The sequence below is a fragment of the Haliaeetus leucocephalus genome, unplaced genomic scaffold (assembly GCF_000737465.1).
Source record: "Haliaeetus leucocephalus isolate CR32 unplaced genomic scaffold, Haliaeetus_leucocephalus-4.0 Scaffold605, whole genome shotgun sequence".
Lineage (NCBI taxonomy): Eukaryota > Metazoa > Chordata > Aves > Accipitriformes > Accipitridae > Haliaeetus > Haliaeetus leucocephalus.
In genome coordinates this window covers 693568-716571 of record NW_010973041.1, presented here as the reverse complement: position 1 = coordinate 716571, position 23004 = coordinate 693568, and the positions used below count along the sequence as shown (strand labels likewise).

The 23004-nt window shown below is 41.0% G+C and overlaps 1 protein-coding gene across 1 annotated transcript in view; it reads right to left on the bottom strand.

Moving 5' to 3' along the window:
- Nucleotides 1–664: 664 nt before the first annotated feature.
- The window catches only part of DGKQ (diacylglycerol kinase, theta 110kDa), a 96976-nt gene continuing 74636 nt past the window's right edge, over nt 665–23004 (bottom strand). Inside the window, exons 16-23 of the mRNA XM_010578161.1 lie at nt 17867–18018; nt 16339–16487; nt 15580–15761; nt 14015–14115; nt 9739–9885; nt 8066–8177; nt 5346–5498; nt 665–4174 (exon numbers count right to left, since the gene is read on the bottom strand). Coding sequence (XP_010576463.1) covers nt 4076–4174; nt 5346–5498; nt 8066–8177; nt 9739–9885; nt 14015–14115; nt 15580–15761; nt 16339–16487; nt 17867–18018 — 1095 coding nt within the window. The 3' untranslated portion in view covers nt 665–4075. The remainder of the gene's footprint in view (nt 4175–5345; nt 5499–8065; nt 8178–9738; nt 9886–14014; nt 14116–15579; nt 15762–16338; nt 16488–17866; nt 18019–23004) is intronic.

Below are 23004 nucleotides of genomic sequence, written 5' to 3'. Positions count from 1 at the left end.
TGCTCACAAAATGAGGCTTCATTTGATAACATCACATTTATATGCCAACAGACTGCTGCAGAGTAATGTGCACCATGTAAGTGCTCAGCGATTCCAAACAGCTGATATTCAAAACAAGTACATTATTTGCTCTTTAAAGAAATGCAATCTGTACAACACTGGAACAATTGTCTATAACAGTTCATTTAGTTTTGTTCCTTATTTAAGTTTTGCAGTGGACTATGCTACAGCTTCTTCTAGTTTTTAAAATGCTACAATTGCCATTGCCGTTGATTTTAGACACACACAGATTTGATTAAAATCTAGAAGGAGCAAAGGAGCTTGAACTGTATACATGCAGAGAGTGTACTCTAAATGGAGTTGTGCTTTCACTATATTGCTATCATGTCTTGTTGGGAAGCACATGTCCATTAGAAATACGTGCTGGGAACCTCCGTGGGACCAGTAAGAAAGAAGGCTCTGCCTCCTGTCCAAAACTGGTGAGAGAAAGATCCAGAAGTGGGCGCTATCAGAACGTTGTAACACAGCAAAAGCTGTACAAGTAGGCACTGTGGAAGGAAATAAAATAAGGCCTATTTTTAAAGCGTGTGTGCATATGTATGTATACACATATATGTACACACACACATATATACACATATATAAATAAAAAGTTTTTGGCAAAGTACCACTGTTTCATTTAAAAATCAATGCAGTGAAAACATCAGCAATTTAAGCTATACAAATCAAATGTAAGAGCCATGGGCAAAAAGCAGCAAATTTTCTCAAGTAGCACCTGTATCCCAGGGATGAGCTGTTGAATTTCAGTTTTCCTAATTCAAGACAAAGATAACGTGTTTACGTGTCAAAACAGATTTTAACCAATTGACCACCTTCTCTCGTCTCCAATAGTGTGGTATTTCAAATGCACCATGATTTTCAGGACCCTTCTCTCCCACATGCTGGCAAAATCTATTAGGACACCAGTAAAAGGTCAGGAGCACCTATCTCAGCACGAGAGATGCTAGCTGTGCTACCTGTGCCTGCCATGGTTTATAGGCAAGGTAAAAAGGCAGGACATTGGAGAGAGGATGAAGGAGTGTGCTCAGCATAGCAATGAGCCTGCATCTCCTCTCTGTCTACAGATTATGGTTCCTGATCCTGTGTTCCTGATGCTGATTAACACCTGCCTTGACAGAACCAAGCCCCTTCCCCAACACTTTTGTTACTGCATTATTTAAAGCACTTGGCCATGTGACTATGAGGTTCTCACACAATGTTACTCAGAAGACTCAGTGCCGAGAATCATTTGTCTGCCCACTATAATGTAAACTATACTGCATTGTTTTGTTCAACTTAAAAGCCAAGTCAAAATGTTTTGTATTAACTGTGAAGAGTTCTCTACTCTCTTGAAGGAAGCCTTGCATACTACAGAAGAAAATACTAGGCCTTCTCAGATACTATGTTTGACAAATATGTTAAAAAAAAAGAAAGAATACATATATTCTTGATATACTGGCCTTTACAGTACCTGAAACTTCAACATCTTAATAGAGGTATTAAACAGTGAGTTTCTCCTTTTAAGATTTACAGGACCTTTGCTGTTTCAACTGCCCAGGAATCTGTTTTGTCTTCAAAACACACCAAGCATCATTTTACGATGCACAGAGGCCTTAAATGCCAACTCAAAGCCTTCCTGTCCTCCACCAGGATCCCTTCTGGCAGCTGCGATTAGAACACATTTGTACTTCTGTGTTGCCTTGCTACCACAACGCTACCCTGAGACAGGCTCATACCGTGTTCCCAGGCTGGAAAATCCCCATGGAAGGATATGCCACAATAAGGGGCCCTCCGATTAAAATACTGTGGCCTGAGAGTTTCATGTTATTTCAGATAACAGATACGGAGCAAAAGGGAGAGACAGGCCCTTCATGAGCCAAGAACATGAAACACTGTCAGCTGCATGCTGCAGGATTACATATGTCTGGAAAAACAGTAAGACAGGTTTATTTACTTGGGCTGCAGAAGATGGTCAATACCAGCAAGCTTAAAACTTACGCATGTTTTCTGTAACAAAAAGCCAAGTTTTCCTCTCTGTTACTGAGTCAGCAATCAGAAAGAAGACTGTGCATTCTTTCTGCTGCCCTGAGGACAGAAAGCAGTTTATCTGACTTTCTGGACAATTATAAGCAGCAATCTATTTCAGATTTCCTCTCTAATTTGTGGGCTTTGTCCTGAGAGGGCATACCCTGAAACACACTACTTTACCCCTCCTATGTGTAATGCTGGTACCAGGATGCCAGAAGAGCTCCAGCTGATCCTTCATGCCCAGGTTCTGAAGCAGAGACAACCCTGTGTGTAATGATAGGAGACAAGGATTTTAGCTCTGTACTATCCACACTATCTCCTTCATAGCATGAGTCCAGTTTGCATCTTGAATAAAAAGGTAAGTTCAAGTCCACACCGTGGTACCTGAAGAACATCCTGAAAATTAAATTAACAACTTAAACAATTAATAACAGGTTTCACTGAAGAGAGGAGTCAGTCATCCAAATGCATCTCTACCAGAACACTAAGAACAGAATGAATCACTGGACAGGAAGGAGAGGCTGCAGGCAGCTGCCATTTTTGCATGGCTGTTTTGTGTCTGTTTATAGCTTTAGCTGTATCACACTGTTGCTATAGATGACTGTCTTGCAGCACCCACATTCACACCCTCATCTGTTCCATGACTGGAAAGTAGAAAGCACAGGTAATGATCAGATGTTGCTGAAGCTGGCACGGTGCTTAGAGTACAGACTGATCAAGGAGACACAGCAAGAACTGCCTCAGCATGTAATTGGCTCCAACACAAAACGGCTTTTGTATATTTCAAAGTTATACTGAAGTCACCTGTCCCTGGACCACACCTGATAACAACACCCAGCAAGGACTTGAGAAGGCTGACCAGGTAGGAGAGTTTTCATGATGGCTATCGCACTCCCAGTTATCTGAAGCCTACAGCATGTTACATGCACGCTACAGGCTTCAATACCTCCTAAGGCTCCTCAGCAAAGCTACGTTGTACTTCAGTTCAGCTCTAACATATGACTGTGCTAATTTACTTAAGTGAACACTAAGTGGTACTTCTTTTATGCTAATTAGTGATGATTCTTTCAGTCTTGAGCTTGCTGTTAAGTAACAGTCCAACTGTGACAAATTAATGAAAATGAAACAGCACAAGTAAAGACAAGATGAAAAGTCTGCTGCCAAAGATAATAGTTTCAATGATAGAAAAAAATCAGTAGAATGTAATACTGCCTTGGGTATTCTTGTTCCTTTTTTACATTAGAGTGGTAGCTGCTGAAATTCAAATGCCTTTTAAAACAGGCTTTGGCTGGATAATATAGGAGAAACCAAGCTGCAGTTGAAAACTTGCTCTACAAACTGTTTCCCCTTCATTCATATTGTCCAAATACTGTTGAAGTTAATCCTCTAAAATATTTTGACTCAACTGTTCTAGTACTTTCTCTCTTCCCAGTGCAAGGGGCAACTTTTATAGAAATAATCGCTCCTGTGTTTTGTATTTTTGTCTTTACGGTAGTACTGTTTCAGCTGTGCTATTTGGACTGATCCAAGGAGTTCACAGCAGCTCATATCTTTGCCTTTTTTTGGTTAGGAGGCTACGGTGAGCATTAACTTAAAGGAACACACTTTCATTTATTGAACAATGCACCAAAATTTATCTATGGAATTATTTTGTTTAAGAAAAAGCTGGGAGGAGGGGAAGAGTCTTTGTCAAGGTAGACGCAGAAATCTCAGCATCTTGGAATCTCTTGTTTGGCCTCAGTTTCTACATACATGGAAAACTCGGAAATGGCTTATCAAAAAAGCAACCAAAGGTAAACATTTCAGATGAGACAAGTGGTACATAATAGTTATTTGTAGCAATGAGGCACTATCCTTGAAAGACGAAGTAGAACCCAGTACTAGCAAAATGTAATGAAAGGCACGCTCATAAGCAACCCTCTTCACTAGTTGTCTGCACCTGGTTTTACTGAACTATCTTGGTATTTACAGTAGGTGTGCTCCATCACTTCTGAGCACAGGTCTCCACTTAGCGTCCTCCTTCAGAGACTGACATGCTATCTGCTCTCATCTCTCTCAGGCTTCCAGTTTTTTTCTGTTTCTGCTTGGATTTTTTCAACATATGGACCTAAAATGAGAAGTTTTAAAAGAAAGTGAGTGAGTATTACAGTATCTGTAGTCACCTATAAGCAGATCTAAGGCAACTAACTAATAAGTAAAATGTTGGAACTGCAACAGAAAAACATTTAAATACACAACTATCTGAAGCACTTATTCTTATAAAGCCATAGATTTAACTGCTTTTTTAACATAAACATATATACACATGTATGTATATGTATACAGATGTATAAGGATATGTACACGTGTGCCTATATATTTATGTACACACATATACATACACATATATACAAATAACACTATTAGTCACTAACTCGATAGAAAGATAGAGATATTTCTCACTGGAAGGACAAGTTAGGTTTGTTCTCTCTCTCCTTCTCCCCCCCCCGCTTTCTCTCAGGAAAAGAACAAAGTTTAACGTATTCCAAAACATCTGAGGTTTGACCCTCTTTTTCACCCATTTTTCCTCTGCAAGGGCCATTGTTCTGGTAGCCCTCCCGGCAGGGCTATATATTTTCCAAGATTGCCTGTAGCAACAAATTTCTGTGAGTTAAAAAGGCATCCTTAAGATAGCCCACAATGCGTAGACTGGTGTGCACCGGCATCAACTGCTGCAAAATGTTTATTTCACAAATTTGATGTCAACAGAGAAGTTAAATTCTTAGGTAGCCGATGCTCTTTTCCTTCTACACATACATTGAGATAGTATGTGTAAGGAAAACAGACACTGATTACTCCAAAGTCTCTTTTTCTCAGACCCTCCTCCTCCATTATTCAGTTTTCTCCTTTGCTGCTCTCAGACAGACCTTCCCTCCTATAGCACTGCCAGCAGATTGCTTCCTACCTTGCACAGTGCAGTACTACAATGGCCCACATAACTGTGATCTGCTTCAGGGCATGCAACACTGCCTGGAGATCTCAATACAGGGAAAAAAAATTAAGTCACTAGGCTGAAGCTCAGGGACTGTTTTTTAAACACAAGCCTCATTTGAGCCAGTGGAGAGGCCCCTCAAACCACCCTCTGTAGAAACTGCTATGTATTTATCTAACAGTAACCACAGAGTGCTGACTAGCTCCTTTAAAATTAACCATCAGAACACAACAGACAAGTAAGATAATACAGTAATATCCACTGCAGAAACAAAGTCAGCTTGCTAAGACAAACCTACAGGCAGTACCTTTGGTCCTGCAGCAGAAATAATAATCTGGCCAGGGGCCTGAATCCAGGGCTCTCCATCAACTTGAACTGGAATGGGCTTTAGGAGTGTTACACGAAAATATGAGCCTTGAGCTATGCGGATTCCTGATCGAAAACCACCTTGGACTTGACCCTGTTAGGAAGTAAAAGCCAGGATATCAGTCACCCCAATAAATAAGAAATACAAATACTAGCTGCACTTAAACTGGGTGGATAGAATTTTATTCTCACCTGACATTTTAAGTTTCAAGTAAAAGAACTGCTTGGGCAAAATCTGCATAGGATGCCTTTATGGATGCAACATTAATTATTTAAGTTTGCGCATGAAGAAGAACTCAGATATCCCTGCAGGCTGCTGGAGGCAAAGTAACTTACACAGTGAAGTCATTTGTACACTCAGGTTGGCCAAGGAGCATGCATTCACAAAGGTCTTGTTTGCTTTTACTCTCCCCGCTCCGTAACACAGTAAACACATTTTCAAAACACCTAACCATATACACAGTCTTCAGCACACGTGAAACTCAAGAGTCTAAAAGCACTTCATCAAACAGGGAGAGTTTTGCCAAACTCAACTCCATATACACATATATATACACTCAACTACAACTAATGGCTGAGTGTTAACTGTAAAAAGTGAAGCAAAGTGAACTTTGCTGCTACACATTCTCTTGGGGAATGTGTACAAACACTAAACATGGGGGTAAAAACCTTAACACAAGATCACAAAACCAGAGCACAGGTTTGTTAACATTTATATTCCAAAGCAACGGGTATACTCCTTGTTGCTTCTAACATCACAAAAATTTGAAGGATCTCTAACAAACCAATTCTTCTAATGGAATGTTTTGTCTTCTTTAAAAGATCTAAATTACAAAATGGTGAAGTTGGCCAACACCAAAGATCCAGCTTCACAAACAATTTTAAGTACCCACCTTTCCATTGTTGTATGGATTAGTTGGCTCTAGTTACCTGACCACATACACTTTTTCAGCAGCAGATTTCTTAAGACAGTGAAAGAGATATGAAGAAAAGACAAAAATAACCCACCATCCCACAGGACTGTGTTGCTAATGGCAGGCCATTGTAAAAATACGTTAATACATGGAAGAATTAAAATTGCACAAATTGAGTCAAAATATTCTTTGCAGAACTGGCATACCGTCTCCTTCAGGTAGCATTCAGATCAAGAGCAGCTAGCATCAGATTCTCAGAGACGGGTGTTGGAAAGCCCGTGGCAGACAATTATAAAACCACCTGTCTCAAAGGAATCTCTGCCCTGATTGTGATGAGGGATGAAAAGATTTTTTGCAAATACACCAAGTGAAGAGTGAGTGTTTTTGTAATATTAAAATACCTATTATGAGAAAGCTAGTGCATTCTGTTGTGGAAGGTAACAAAGCTGAGCATGTGGAAGACACCCAAAAGAGACATAAACTGCACGTGGCAATAATGGGATAAGATTGTGAGGCTATAATAGCACAGGAACATATATAAGTTACAGAGGCTGTTAATATGTTTTGGAGGGCTTTAAGAACTTTGTTTAGCTGCTTAAAGGTACTTGCTCATGACAAAGCAGAACTCATAGCTTTCTTAATGCTTTTGCTTAATGTTGACCTATTTATTCTCTGACTGGAGGAATAAGATTTGGAAAGCCCCAGAATCAGTTTGAGCCAGGAAAAGCAGAGATAGTAACAACTAGCCTAAAAAAACAGAAAGAGAAAGAACCTGCCTAGAGAAGAGAAGAAGGACCCAATGAGAGAGAAGATGACCCCAGGCCTGAATATTACTCTTGGACCAGACTATGGTGTGAGAGGCAGAAACTTCGACTGTAAGGGTATAACTGCCCAGAGATTTTAGTGTTTGGGGTCTCACTCTGGGGGCACACAGCTCGAGTGGTCTAAATTTGTGCACCATGGATAGAACAAATTACGCTTTTTCTTTTGAAGGCCTTGATTAGAGATTCTGCTTCGGGGAACCTAGGGTTGAGCCTAAGGGAAGAAGAAGTGCCTGAGGGTGAGAGTGTGTGTGTGAGGAGTCAAAAGGGGCACCCATGGGCTCACTGGAGTTGCCCGCTGCGAAGGGACTCCAGTCCTAGCTGTTAAAATCTAGGCTGGTGTGTGTGCGACTCCTTGATTGATGTGTGAATGCCCGGGCAGCAACTTCTTCCCTAACAATTCCACAATACATGTGTATATATATATATTTTTTTTTTTTTTTGCATGTCATATATATGTATGCATGTATGTTTCGGGCCTTGGTTCAAAGCCTACTTAAGTCAGGAAGTATTTCCCCATGCAATTTTAACAAATTCTTCACACTCCTATTACTTCTTATCCAACCACAGGTTTCTTCAGTTTCCATTCCATCTGTAGTAGTCTGGCACCTAAATATGGATCTTCAGGGCAGCCCAGTAAGCAGACAATGAGAGGGCACTGCAGTCCATGAACAGGCATACCAGCCACAGCTGAACTCCCGACATCTGGAAGCTTTGTTCACAGACAGCCAACACTTCCCATGAATTCTGTTTATGGTCTATAACCATTTCTGCATGACGCAACAAGCACCTGAATAAACGATGGTATAATCTTAACATAGATGCATACTTTTTAAGGACTACGCACTTGGAAAGCACTGTTTGTTACAAAAATAAGCAGTCTGAGAAAATATGTTTCCTCTGTTCTTACTGGGATGCCAACTTACCATGTGAACAACACCAGTCACACCAACAACTTCCAGCAGGCCATCATCGATGCGTGGTTTCTCAAAGCGGTTATCACTCTCAGACCCCCAGAGATCGGCTCCAGACCCCCAGCTGTGTAGAGAGCACACCACAGTGACCATCGGTGGACCTGCCGTCTGCCACAGAGCACCCGGCCCAGCACCCTGCTAGGGGTGGCTGGTTCACCAGACTTCAAAAGCTAGACACTCTTCTCCCCAGCAGCTGGAGGAGACAAACAGCTTTCCTGCACTGTAAAAGCAGGAAGTGTTTGCCTAAAATTTGGCAGACTTCTAAAAAGATCTTTCAGGAGTCAAAGAAGGGGCGAAGTAAGTAGCTTCCATTTGAAAGAAAAGAGTAGGCAAGAAGAAAGTAACTCCAAAGAGTTTTAGTTCACTGCAAAACGCGATTTACAGCTACATTAACCCTTAACTTCCAAGACTTAAGAACTTAACATAGATCTTACTGATCTTGACAATATTCATGGAAGCTACTGAAGAGAAACTAAAGCTAAAACAAATATCAAGTTTTTATTCTTGTACCTGGCCAAACTCATTTGTAGTTAAGCAGGTATTCCTGCACTTTGATCCTCTGAAATGCTTCTGACAATTTAACACTGTGTTGTTTTTTGTGCAGTATTGACCCTCCTTCCTCAAATCACTCACTTTATTGCATTGACTGCTCAGTACTAATCACAATCTTTTCTTCTCCACAGTTCTCATGTGCAACATATACTTGTGTGTATGTGCCTGTGCACATATGTATGTGTACATGTAAATATATACATTTCAATAAAAAGTTGAAACATTTTCAGACTAAAATGGAAAAAGATACTGGTAGCCTAAGATAAGAGTGTACTTGAAAAAAAAAATAATTGTATGGCAGCACTAATTACCTGCTGATTTTGTGCAAACAAAACCCCTGCCTCTACCAACAGCACATCTAAGGAAACCAGATTTCCTGCAGATTTGTCTTCCTTTCTTCCACAGCAGTAACCCTAGCTCCCTGCAGGTGTCAGGGCAGTCCCCACAACCCTGCAAAAGGTACCTGAACTGTGGGTTTTCCACAGCTACCCAGGTAGCATCGTCAACTCCACATATACCAACCAGCTGGCTGTGGGACCTGGACAGTGTTTGACAGTTGAATCCTGGCTGGCCTTCACTGCAGGAATTGCTTAGGCACCTGGTCTCTAGCATGCCAGAGAGTATAAGCTGATCATCTTTGATCTTCCTACAAGTCATGGTGAAATCTGGTGAATCGTTCAAACAGTTTTGGGGAGGGGGAAAATAGTAGTGGACAGAAGCCACATGCCTACAACCATGCCTATAAAAGTAATGTTTTACTAGAAAACTGCTCCAAAAGATGTCGGAACACCTTTGGTGAGGAAATCTTACCAAATTACTGTTAGGACACAGAAGAAATAGCAAATGTACAGGGGTTTGCACTGGGAAAACAAGATAGTGCCACCTTTAAGAGAAGTGAGATTGTGAGTTTCAAAGGATCAGAAAAACGATGTCAAAATGGTATTAAAAGCTAGTTTCTTAGGCACAGTGGCAAGCCAGCAAGTCAGGCAATAACCAAAAACATTTGATGCTTAAATACCAAGCAGCATTTCCACACACACACATACACACAGGATCCCTCCTCTCCTTTTTACCTGGGTATATTAATAAAAATGAGTCCTTCTATACTTGGTAACTCCACCTCGTGCTGGTCCACTTGAAGCTTTATGTCTTTGTGAAGATTTCTGGTATGACTTATCTTCTGCAGCCCAACTTTCACATACACTCCTTTGTTGTGAAACCTAGCAGCAGACAAGCATCCTGTAACTAAAATATAAGGCCCAGCATAGCACTGTTCCTTGTACGTATATCAGTATTGTCCTCTAACAGGTATATTTAAAAGAGTTTTTCAATTAAACCCCTCTCCAAATTCTTCTAGCTTTACTGCAGAAACAAAGCATAAGCCATGAACTTTATATACCTTTTACTTAGGGGATGATTTGTGCTGTTGAGGCATGCGGAGATTTGTGAAATTTTGTTACAGAAAAATCTTCCCTTCTTAAAGTGTTGGCTGAATGTAATGTTACCACACCAATTCCTATCCAAGGGTTTTGAAGGTGACTGAAAGATTTTATGATTAAAATGGCCAGCCAAGCTTAGAAGGGTGATCTTTGCACATCCACCACTTAGAGAGAATCACCACCCTTCTTTGCACAACTACATGTGGGACATGATTCGGGGAGAAAGTGCCAGTGGAAGTTGTCAGCCTACTGCTACCAGTAGCTAATAACATACTAGCTTGCCCACTTGGGTAGAAAGAATAAGCATCTCCTAAAGCAAACCCTTGATTTGCAGGCAGTAGTTTCACCACAGTTAATTAGCATGGCAGGAAGGAGGAAGTTGTCCTTGGAGCAGTCTCCAACACCTTATTTTTGCTGAAGGAAATCAAGTTTTGTATTAGGTGGGACACACTGCAGTCACTGCTGTAAATGACACTGATGGGGATGAGAGAGGAGGGCAGGGCGTTACATGCAGTTCATCCATCCCCATGGAGCCAGTGAGTCCTTGCATCAGCTTGGCTGCAACACTTGCATCATTATATCATCCCAGAACTATTTGGAAGGCTCTCTAGAGTACAGATATGGAAGTAACATCCTACTGCTCAAATGAGTTTGGGAATTTGACCTACACAGCTCAGGAATCACCCTTTGGTTTGTTTTTCTACAAAAGATGCACTGTAAGTATAGCCAACATTCATGTACTACCTGATGCCCCACTGGCTACACCCATAAGGCTGCATACACCCTTCCAGAGGGACTTTCAGAAGGTTTGACTGATTCTTCAGTTTAGCTAATTGAGTATCTCAGAATAGATAAAGTTAAAAGGTGATCCTATATGGGACCACTTTAATGGATTATGAAAGTAAACAACTGCTTTTTAAAGTACTGCAATCCTGTATTTATCCCTGGTAGAGCAAACTGAAAAATACCCTTTACTTTTTAAAAGTCCCATGAACAAGTCTCCATAGACTCAGGGAGACACCATAGCATCACCTTAGACTGTTAGTTTAAATCACCTCTGTGGTTGTTGCTTAAGCAGCAAGCACCTCTGGTGGCCAGAGGAAGCAAGACCATCAGCAACTGCTTTCCAAGCTTTCATGAAAAGAAAATAAAGAAGCCAGTCCTCAAGACTTGGGAAGAAATGAAGCGAGCTGATGCAGAAAGCCAGACTTTTCAAAGCTCTTGCCAACTGCTGCACACTCAGAAGGGTAGGTTTGGGGAACTCTTTTTTAAAGATGATGGATAAGAAATCTGTGTGCCAGGCCTTTTTAAATGAACTGCAATTTCCCTTGAGCACTACTAAACTGCTAGGTAACATCTCTCAGAAGCAAACCTCTCAGAACTGCAGGACACAGCACAGAAAGCTATCAAGCAAAACAAAATGACCGCTTTTTATCTAGTCCTGCAATTCAACAAGCCCACCACTGGGTGGGAAACCACCACTGCAAAAGCGAAGAGCTCTGACCAATAATTAGAATCTGTTAGGCTGCTTTTATTAGGGTAATCTTACTGACTGGGAAAGAATTTTACCAGGTTCACATACAGAGGACCCAAGATGGAAAAAAATGAGTTAGACAGTAGCCATTGTAGCATTTTAAAACCCACAACCAAAAAATAAAACAACCAGTACTTTCAAACCTCCCTCCAGCCCAGCCAGAGAAAGAACAGTTCTGTATCTTTGTAAAACAATTCTAAACTTGCATTAAATCATGCAGAATATTCTCTCTGCCTAACCTTACATTCATGAGACTGCCTGCCACAGCAGTCTCCTGCCAATTTTGGGTGCCACAAACAAGATGTGGTCTCTTCTGTAACAGACAACCCTAAAGATGGCTCCAGGATCCCATGGGAATGGGGGAATGAAGGCAGATGCCCTGATCCTTAAATTTTACAGTGTGAAAAAACCTCACATAGCTTGGCACTCAACAACATAAAAACCATCACTGCAGGAACATAAACTATTTCTATCTGCCCTGCAATGGAAGTTCAGCACTGAATTCTCTCCAGGGGGGAAAGCCAAAGGTAGGGAGTCCTGAGCGTGTAAAGAGACTATACAGCTTGAGGACAGAGAGCACACAGCTTTCAGGACATTTACCAGCTTAAGATCTTGATTCAGAAGAGCACTCAAGCCCATTTTTCTCGCAAGGACTACCTGCAGTTTCTGTTGTCACAACCTGAAACTTCCTGTTCTGCACTCAGGAGCAGCCCATTCACATGCCAGCAGCTGTTGCATCTGGCATTAAGTAGCCATCCTTCTCAGTTAATTTACTGAAAATAATAATAAAAACATGCTAATCTCTTGGCAAGAGCATGCGTTTGCATGTCCTGGGAAAGAGTAAAGCCAGCAATTTTAACAATCATCATCACAGGCAGCGAAAGGCAACAATCATGTGTCAGCACTGTTAGCTGCACAAGCTGTTTGTCTCCTGCAAAACTGTAGCTCAGTATCAACTCATTATTTCATGTTTCTTTCTCAGATCTTGAATCACAGAAATATACAGCCCTTCAGATTTACAAAAAAAAAAAATCACCTCTTTCCTGCACACCCTCCAAGACACCCTGCTTGCATGGTGTCTGAATACGCATGTAAAAGGTCTGCAAGAATGGTACCAAGTCATCACCCACTGCACTGCACATGCTGCACACTATGAACTGACTGAGATAAAGATTCAAGGGATGAAAAGCACACAGGGCAATAAAAGTCAAAGTACAACCCGTAAATACAGTAGCATTAAGAAAAGGACATATCTTTTAAAGTGCTGCAGCTTTGCAAAAGCAGGGTAGTGTATTTTAAAGGAAGAATGAATGTAACTCTTACATTATATTAATTGCACAAGTAAATCTAGAACAGTTTTATACACTAGAACAAGCACTGCTATATGCAAAATTATTGCCTGATTTTATGACCTATGATGTTTTTAATTCAGTGGATTGAAAATGCAAACCAATGCTTAATAGTAATTTATGTACCACAAACAATATCCTGTATTATTCCATTTTTAAGACAAAACATGAGCAAAGCCTGCAATGATAGATATAACACTGCAAGATAGGTGGGATTGCACATCATTACACTCATAACCCATCAGAGAATATTTTTAATAGTTAGGATTTGAATACTGCATAGTTGTAACTGGCTGTAACTGTCTCTGGCAACCAAGAGACAATTTAGAGAACATTTACTCACAAGCATAGGGGAAAGCAGACAAAACCAGTTTCTACAATGAATTACTGATTAATTACACAAATGTGGTTTCTTTTTCTCATCAGTGATAACGGGAAGAAGAAAAAGTACTATTATTGATTGATCTGCGTGCCAGAAAGGCGGAAGGTCTCTCTCCATACCTTTTTAATCATTCAGTCTCACTTGAGACACAGAGATCTTTTTTTATCCTCATTACCAGCATGCAGGTGCTACCACAGAACTAAGCAAGGCTGGGAAAGGTACAAAGAAGTTCTGAACAGTGTGTTTATTACTCACATAGCAGCACTGCCCTCCCTCCTGCTAAAGGCTTTGAGTAAGAGATTTTTCCACTACCTCAAAATTGCAGTTATTGGCAAAAAAGTACACTGAATAATAACGACAGGGCTTCCAAAAACTGCTTTGGTGTTCTCTCTTGGTAAAGGCAGAACCCCCCCCAAACCCCAAAACAACAAACTCAAACCAACCAAACAACACTCCCCGCCCCTCCCCAAACCAAATTCTGTGTCTACAAGTTCCTGACTAACTTAACGCCTCCCTGTGCCAGCTCTGCCTCAAGCAATACTGTTTGTGGATACCTGTAGCATTTTACAATTATCAGCCATAGTGTAAATTGGAAGTTACGCAATACCAGAGTTTGCCCTTCACCCTTGGTTTCCCCAGGATTACCTGCTATTAAATTTCCCTGGTTCTTCTTCTCTAGCATGATGAAAGTCCAAGCTCAACTCTGCGTCAATGCCAAGACCACAGTAATTGTTCATCTGTACAATCTGACAAAAAAAAAAAAGTATTATTTCCTCCTTAGGTTTATAAATGAAGAGGTTCCAAAGTTTTTCAACAAAAACAAGCTTTTCAGATGATCCAAGTCATTTGATCTTGACAGATCCTGGAAAACATTTTCCAGAAACACTGCACTAAAACTAAAGCTGTACGGACAATTGTTGACATGTGTAGTCATTATTTCCGAAGTACCAGAAACTTAAAAATTTAATCTTAATTGCAAGTAACAAGCATAATAAGGCAGAAATAAAAACAAATGCAGAAATAAAACCAAACCAACTTCTCAAAGCAATTCTATGCAATAACTACACAAGTTGCTGAACACTCATGCCACTATTATTTTTGGCATCAGCCATGGATTTATCATGACATCATTGGGAAGATGTTCTTCCTTACTTTGGAAGGTGACCAGGTTATGCCAGATAAGTGAAGAACTTGACTTCACCCGCTCAGCTGCATTTTAAATAGCTCCCTATACACCAGTCTCAAGTTTCTACAGATTTCAACCATTTCTGGTTCTGCAATTAATTTTTCCTTTGCATGCCAGTGCATCCCATAACTTTTCTAACCTAGCCCTTGACTCTCCTGCCCTTCAACTTTAAAAAGGAGATTAGGTACCCAGGGTAGATTAACCCGTCTCCACCAAGTGAAAAATACCTGGAACCTGAGCAACTTAAATCCTCCAAGTGACACATAATGCCTAGCATTTTCCAGTGACTGGACTACCATCTTAGACAATTGCTACCATTATTACAATTTCCTACTTCCTTTTTGCCACCCCATTGTCCAATTTGTTTGTTTTGTCTGAAGATAACCAGAACCAGGATTCACACAAAGCTCTGAAGTCACCATCTACAACCAGCATTTTTATTTCCCTAAACAGAAACAAGTAATACAAACCAAAGGACAGGGACTTTCATTCAAAAAAAATACAACAGATGCCACAAATACAGACACGCAATGCCAGTAAGATGACAGAAGTATTTACTTCCTGTATATGCTAGCAACTCAGCCATTTTTTAAACTGTTAGAGGAAAGATAAGAGTACTTTTGGGGGGGCATGGGGTTGTTTGGTTTTGGTCGACACTCCAGTTTCACTAGTGTTCTGGAAAGTGTTTGGCATTCCTTCAAAAAGCTCTTCTTATTTGAGAAATAAATTTCTTTCCAACTGAAGCAAATAGGTATGCCATTGTTACTTGAATCTTTTCATTAATCCTCTACCAGATACTTTTTGCCAAACAGCTACGAAGTGTGTTCTGCAGCCAACCAGTCCTACCAAAACTGAAGCACTAGGTTCAGGCATATGCTGGGTTCCCTAAGGAATAGCTCAGTAAGGTCCAAGCTCAAAGATAGGTGAGCAATAAAAGATTAAACTACGTTAGTAACTATCTTCTTTGTGATTTTGGCTAGAACAACAGTTCCTAAGAATCAAACCCAAACAGTGCTCAGCTCACCTTTGGAGGCTCAGGTTCTGCAATACCATTCTCTGCACCTTCAGCTGGCTCTTCTGCATCCAGAAGGATAGTCCAGCGATCCATAAGAACGTCATCCGCCTCATCCACAGAAACCAAAATTGAGTACGGGTCCTCCCCACTGTAGCCAGCTCCCCATCGCAAGACCCTCCCTAAGTCATTACCTGGGCAACAATGAAGAACAACTGCATTTCGTAAGCTAGCTAAAAGCATCAAAAAGTGCATCAACCCTGTTTTACAAATCAAATCGCATTAAGGTACTCCAAACAAGTCACAGAAGTAGTGAGATTGGACTGAAAAGTTAACAAGCAGAGAAAATATCTAAGCATCACATGTGCTTAGTATCACATACAGGTACACTGTCTCATCTGAAAAGTTTTCACAAAAAGTGATGGCAAAGCCTGTTATGGAGGTGAGAAGTCAGGGAGCAGCTGAGTTCGCTGGTTTTCAGCAATGGCTGATGCACCTGTGGTTGTCAGGGGGAGAATGTTTTGCCCTGTCCAACTCCTGCCCACTCGGACACACCCATACCAACACTCCTGCCACTTGTTTTTCCTTCAGAAAGCATGACTGTCACTTCCTTGAAAAGCTGATGTTGCATTTGCTATCCAACACTGGCCAGAACTGAGTCATGGCATCTCTACTGCAAAACTGAGTTGTTTGTCAGGCGGATAAACAAAGATAAACGTTCTGGAGGACTTCTGCCTTCAGAAGAAGAATGGCGCTTGCTATGATTCTCACCTGTTCCTAAAGGTAAGATGGCAACTGAGGGCTCTGAGCACACCAGCTTGTGCCTGATCTCCTCCAGCGCACCAAGGACCCAGCCGACGGTGCCGTCCCCTCCGCACACCAGCACTCGGAAGGAGGGGATTTTAGAGAACGTGTGAAACCTCCATTGAGAAACAAAGCAAAGGGGAAAAGAACTGTTACAATATAGTACAGGAAAAGCGAAGCCTCTTAATGTACTATTTAAGATAACACATTATTATTGGATTCTGCTGCCCGAACCCAGACCCCTCCCCCTGCCCCAAATCAGTTTCAGGATCAACTTCAACAAAGTAAATGGAAAAATAGGAACTTCTAGATAAAGCTGTTTAAAAAGAGTGAAAACCACATCATTCTAAGATTCTTCACAGCTAAATTGTTAATCACTTCCTTTTGCACCAAAGACACAGAGATCTAACTATTCATCATTTCAGTGTGAACATTTATAACCCTCTAAATCCTAGTGGAGATGTTGATTACTGGTGGGGTTTTCTTTTTACTTAGTCATAGGACTTCTAGCACATCTTCTTCTATATTCCTTGTCGCTCTTACCTTTTGTGGCTTTTCATCCTACATACTGAAATACCCTGCAAAGGAATTTTTATTTCCCATTGCACAAGAAGCAAGGAACAAGTGGAAGCATTTTGCCATAAAACTACAGAAGGATTCCATGGGCAAAACAAAATGAATGCATTACTGAAGTTGGAGCTTGAGCTGCATTAGAAAGACAACAGAATTATACAGTTCTGACAAAAACCTTAGTTTGTGCAGCTTGCTTTTCTTGCCTCCCGCATAAGCTGCATTTCTGCCATGAAAGCTTTTGTTTTGAAGAGCTTGTCATGACAGTTCCTTGTAAAAAAGTGCTGAAGGAATGAGGCTGCTCTGAGTAGGCTACAACCATAACTTTCAGTTTTATGAAGCTGGTGACAAAGTGGTGTTGATTAAATCAAGTAATCGGTTCCTGCCTCCCTACAAGCACATTATGTTCTGTTCCTTGCATTTAGAAATGTTGCAGCTGTGATCAGGCAGGCCCTGTTAATTCTGCAATTGTGGCTAAATTTCAGGAGTCAAGATAGGAAATTTTATTATACTTTCCTGTTAGTTCCTGTGAAACATCAGAGGAAATAAAGCCAAATACAAGCCCTTGTCAGGCAATGTGACATTTCTCTTTCCATCCCCATTTAATTATAAAATCTTTTTATTTTAATAATTATTAAATCTGTGTTATTGTAAAGTGCATGTGACTTTCCCAGGACTGGACCCTATTAGACTTGACACAAGCATCATGCATCAGGAACTACTCTATTCTCTTTTCGTTAGGGAACCTCAATGTTTAAATCTGTTTTCACAGTGAGAACCAGTCAGAACAAGTGATCCACTGCTCTGGTCTTCAGGCACAGAACAGAAGCAATTTAGATCTTCATAACAATTGAATCTGATCCATCCTTTCAAAAAAACCCAAAACAACATAAATTAAAAAAAAATGAAAAATATGATGACTTACCCAGGCAGTGGGCCACCATTGGTAAGTTCAAAGACCTGATGTGGGTTTAGCAGCTTTCTAAAACTGTACAGCAGATCCCGACCCTTTAGACCACCACTTTTTGGATTCACAAATACAAGAAGTGGGCAGCAGTTTTGTGGTATCTTGGAAGCCTGAAAGATGACAAGAAAAAGGATTAGCCAAAATCATGACTAGGCAGCAAAATTACTACTGAGTCTCAGAAGTATTTCCTGATGTTTCCTTGATGTTTAGTTAAAAAAAAAAATCCAGATTCAATAAATAAAAGATTCAATGTCCAGACAATGGACTGGTTAGCTGCTGATCTTGGTTTTCTGGGAACTAAAGTTTCCTTAACACACTCCCAGCTACACAGTTGAGCCTCACATTAAAAACAAAGGCACTGTAAGTAGTCCTTCCTAAAGATTTTCAGTAAACAGTCTATGCCAAAGAATAGTGTGAGGGATAAGGTACCTTCCAGAGTCATGTACAACTCGAACACATTTGTTGTGAAGAGAGAACTTCTTCGAAAACCAACTGAAACATTTGTCTTAAGTTTTGTGGTCATCTTAGAATACATGCTAATTTATAAGGACAAAACATTTCAAAATGAGAATGTTCGGGGCACACACTGGCATGCCCCTCCCCATGAAGAGGTTGAAAGCTTATTTAAAAAAATATGTATTTAAAATTTTTAATCAGGAGGATTTGGTGCCAGTGTCTTATGATCCTCACACCTCTACTGAAGCTGCTGCTCAAAGGGCTGTCAAAGCACAGCCCATCCAGAAACCACTCCAAAGGAAGCCACTGCCCATGGCAGAAGGAGGATATCCTGGGATACTCTACAGACTGCACAGGAACGATACCTGCAGCCTCACCAGAGGTCAGAACTTCCAGCCACCAGAAGCACTCCCTTGGGACTGGTTTTCAGCCAGCCAGCCCATAAATCATTCCAGAAAATGATTTGTAAATGGTTCTAGAAAGATCAGAAAACACCAGCACACCTTTCATTCGTCCTGCCACAGGGCTGCGGGGCAGGTACACATCAGAAAAGTCCATTGGGCATTTCAATGAGTGCGCTTCAAAACACAAATGTTTGTCACAGTCCCTAAGTTATGGTAATTTGTATTTACAAATTGGACAGCATTCAGGGAACAGCAATTTGTCACGCAGCTGACAGGATGGATTCAGGGAACAGAATAACAGTGCTAAATATAAGTCAATTTAGACAAGAATGATTCAGGGGGTGGCAAGGCAGCAGCATGACCGCAGCGTGCAAACGTGGAGAGATACCAAGAGCTACAGAGGAGAGGAGACAGCACCCAGAAAGTGTGTCGGCTGCTGTCTATGAGTGACCACCAGAGAGCATGAACCAAGGCGAAGAATGGAGAGATCAGGACAAATTAATGAGTAACTTTGTGGGGAAGCAAACTGGAGTCTGATGTTGAGACACCCCAGACCATCATCTATCTGTGAGCTGATCTGGGTGCTTAAAAACAAATGATCGTTTGGGGCTTCCCAGTATCTGAGAGATTTCCTCAGATTTTGCTTTCCTAAAAGGGCTGGGTGGTAATCCTCTGCAAGCCACATCCTGCCAGATGCGTCAAGATACAAGCAAACACATAAAAATCCTTCTCCTCTGTGACACTACCTGCATGAGAAATGCCCTCTGCCATGGAGCGTGACTTGCAAAAGCACAAACAGAAAACACACCAGGAAGAGGAACACTAAGCAGGCACACACTTCTCTTGCCCCTTCCTTCCTCATCCTTTAGATTCTACCAGAGACATTCAGTTTGAAAATATGTACGTCTTCTAAAAAAAAAATAAATTAGCCAAACAAGGGCTATTTTCACTGACAAAGAGCCAGAAGAGCCTCAAAATTTTGTTTTGCTGGAAAGGTTTCACTGCTGGCAAAACAACTAGGTTGGCGAGACAGAGACTGTAAAGCCGTCCACACGGCTTTCTACAGAGGAACCACCTTCACACTATACTGTGAACGACTGCTAGGTCAAAACACCTCTTGCCTCCATATTCAGGCTTTATTGGAAAAGGGGAAGCAACTATTCAAAGTGTGTCCAACACACAATAAGGGTAATATGTTTATTTCTGTGAAGCACATGGAAAGGATATTTCTAGCTAGCAAAGGAAGACTAAGGAAAACAGTGCATGCCACTGTCACAAAACGGAAGGACTTCTTGAGTTGTAAGGTCCACAGCTCAAGGATCCACACATCCCAGCAATAGAAGTGGATTTCCTCCCCTCAATCCATCACAGGCATTAGTAAAAATAGTAAGCAGAGCTCTGTCTTTCCCAGAAGTAAAGCCCTTCTCATTACTCCATCCATTCCTGCACCATCATCTGCCATATCCCATTATGAATGGTCCTTTGAAAGTCCCACAAGCAACAGAAGGCAGAGCAGCTCTAAAAGGAAACGCCACGTCCCATGCGCTAACAGGGCAAACTGTTCCCTTCCTGCACTCCTTGTTCCAGCTTCTACTCTGCCCTACCTTCCCACCTGACCACTTCCCATTTCTTCCTCTTCAGAGCTTTTTTACTATTTAAATTTCACTTCCAGTCATTTCAACTTTCTGAACAATCTGAAACCTCAGCCTTGGTCCAACACCCAGAAATTTGTGGGGTTTAAAAAAATGGGGAGCAAGGGTATAACAGAAAGAAAAAATGTTCAGTTCTGCAGCTCAAAGTAAACAAAAAGTTTTTCAAAAAAGAATGAGAGAAAAGAAACTAGCCCAAAATTCAAGTAAAACAAATACCTTACTTGAATATGGACAAGAACATTTGATTACCTTCTCTTCTTCAGGAAATCAGTTTCTAAAAATACTGGGTTTGGACATTTAGAAGTGACATATTCAACACATGTTTTACATTACTTGCTTTTACAGGCAAGTTCTAACGCACTGGGTTTAAAACCAAGTAACTAAAATAATTCACAAGGAACTTCAGGGAATTGCAATGATTTCTGAGACGTGGTAAGCTCCAAGGCATTCAAAAGCGCAGCTGTGTTTTGGAAAGTTGTCTGAGATCTTACTCAAGCAAATATATATTGTTGCAAATATGTATTTAGTTTCTACAAAACTGCCATCTAAACTTCCTAATTCTCAAGTGTCAATATTGTACAAAAACAAAAAAGCGAAACATTTACCCTGAATGCTACTAAGACTCACAAGCAGCTGTGGAGAACGCGTGGAGCTAACAAAATATCTGTATGTGGTATAAACTGAGCAGTCCTACCACTCAAAACCATCTGTGTTGCAAGTATCTTCTAATGTAAATCCCTAACTATACCTATTTAGGACTAAACTCACCTCTGTAGAATAAACAGAAGTATTCTAGAAAGTGCTTAGCCTTAGAGTTAACTTGCTTCCCATCATCACCCTTCATTAAACTTAAAGGAGTAAGAAACATTGCTGAATCCCTAGATAAAGGCCAGCTTCCAAGAAAACAATTATTCTTCAGTAGGAGTTAAAACCTCCTGTTTTCTGGAGGTTTTTTCTGACAGTTTCTACAGCAGAGCATGCCTGCTGTGCTGCTTTCTGAAAAGTACATGCTCCGTTACAGACGGCCACAAGGGTAGCACTCTTATGCTGCAGAATGTTTTTTAATCCCTTAATAAAGCCCCAGTGGGGACATACGAGGAGTTTGTTACTGGGCAGAAGGGGATGTGTGACTCACAGCCTGAGGACTCCCTTCCCCCTTTAGCCCTGGCTTCAGTGCTCTGCTTGAAGAATGAAATCTGCAGAGGGGTTTTGTGTTGGCTGGTGTTCAGGAAGGAATTTATTGCTCGTTTCTTAGAGACAGATAAAGGAAGCCGTGTGATTTAGACACTCTGACAGTCACTGTGAATTGCTTAATTTGTCCGGATTAGCACACTGCGTCTTCAGGCAGGGGCAAGACATTTGTTATCCACCCTAACACCCTTTCTGTTTGAGTGTACTGTGTAATCACACCTCACAACAAGGCAGAACAAGGTGTTCTGTGCCACAGGCCTGCCAGCACAACAACCATGGTGCATCTTCCAGGGTGGTGGGCTGTCTCCAGGAACTGCAGATTATCTCTAAATGACAAGTAAAATTCAACATTTCAAGTGGGCTGTCTGCAGCATCTCCCATGTGCAAGGACTCATGATGCCCAAGCACAGACTTCCTCCACCCTGGCCAGAAAAGAGTCATTGCATCCGATGAGGAATGATGTGCAAGGTGTCTCAATGCAACTGGAGCAGCAGCTGGGTCAATGCAGTAGGAGCTCAAGCCTTTTCTGTACTTCTGGGGGAACTGCGGCGGTGGAAGAAGGGTGGAAAGTAACCTTTCATGGTGTTATGGCTAAGAAGGTCATTAAACTATTATGCTTTTTACATTGGACACATTTTTGTGAGGAATTAGTGAAATGAATGAAATGGAAAGTTTCACCCATCCGGGACACTCCCACATCTTTTTCTACTACTCTTAAGGAACCACTGGTAAGTGGTATTAGTGATAAAGCTACAAAAACTTGTCACCTTCATGCTGATACTTGCCTCATACAACTCTCTGCTGATTTCCTTGTTTGCCAGTACTGCAAAAAGAGTTCTGGTAAATTAGCTTTCAATTCAAAGATTCAGCCCTGCGATATCTTCCACCTTGACATGCTACCAAAAAGTGATACCAAACTGCCCTTGCAGGTCTTTACAAAGCTGTTTAGCTGCTGTGTAAGAGACTGTATTTTTTTCAACACTCCAGTGAAGACAGTATTTTCATTTATTTGAATATTATGAAATGAAAAAGCATTTGATTAAATTCTTAAAGGCCTGAGATCATGAAACAGCAGAACAGATCAACACATCCGATCACACTAATTGCTTGACTTTCTAATAAGCAGTTAGTGCAAACTGATTCTGTATTCAAACTTTTCAGTAGTGATCATAAGAAGATGAATTCTTTCTGGCAGACCTTACCATGCCAGACTAAAACCGGGTATATCAGACACAGAGTAAGCAAATCTCACCTCAGAAAAATGAAGGACTAGCAACCCACTAACCACCAAATTACTTCTGTTCTTTTATCAACTTTTAAGAAGGGTTGTTTTGTTTGTTTTATTTAAGTTGCAATTTGGAAAAATCATTCATTAACCAAACCACTGTGGCCT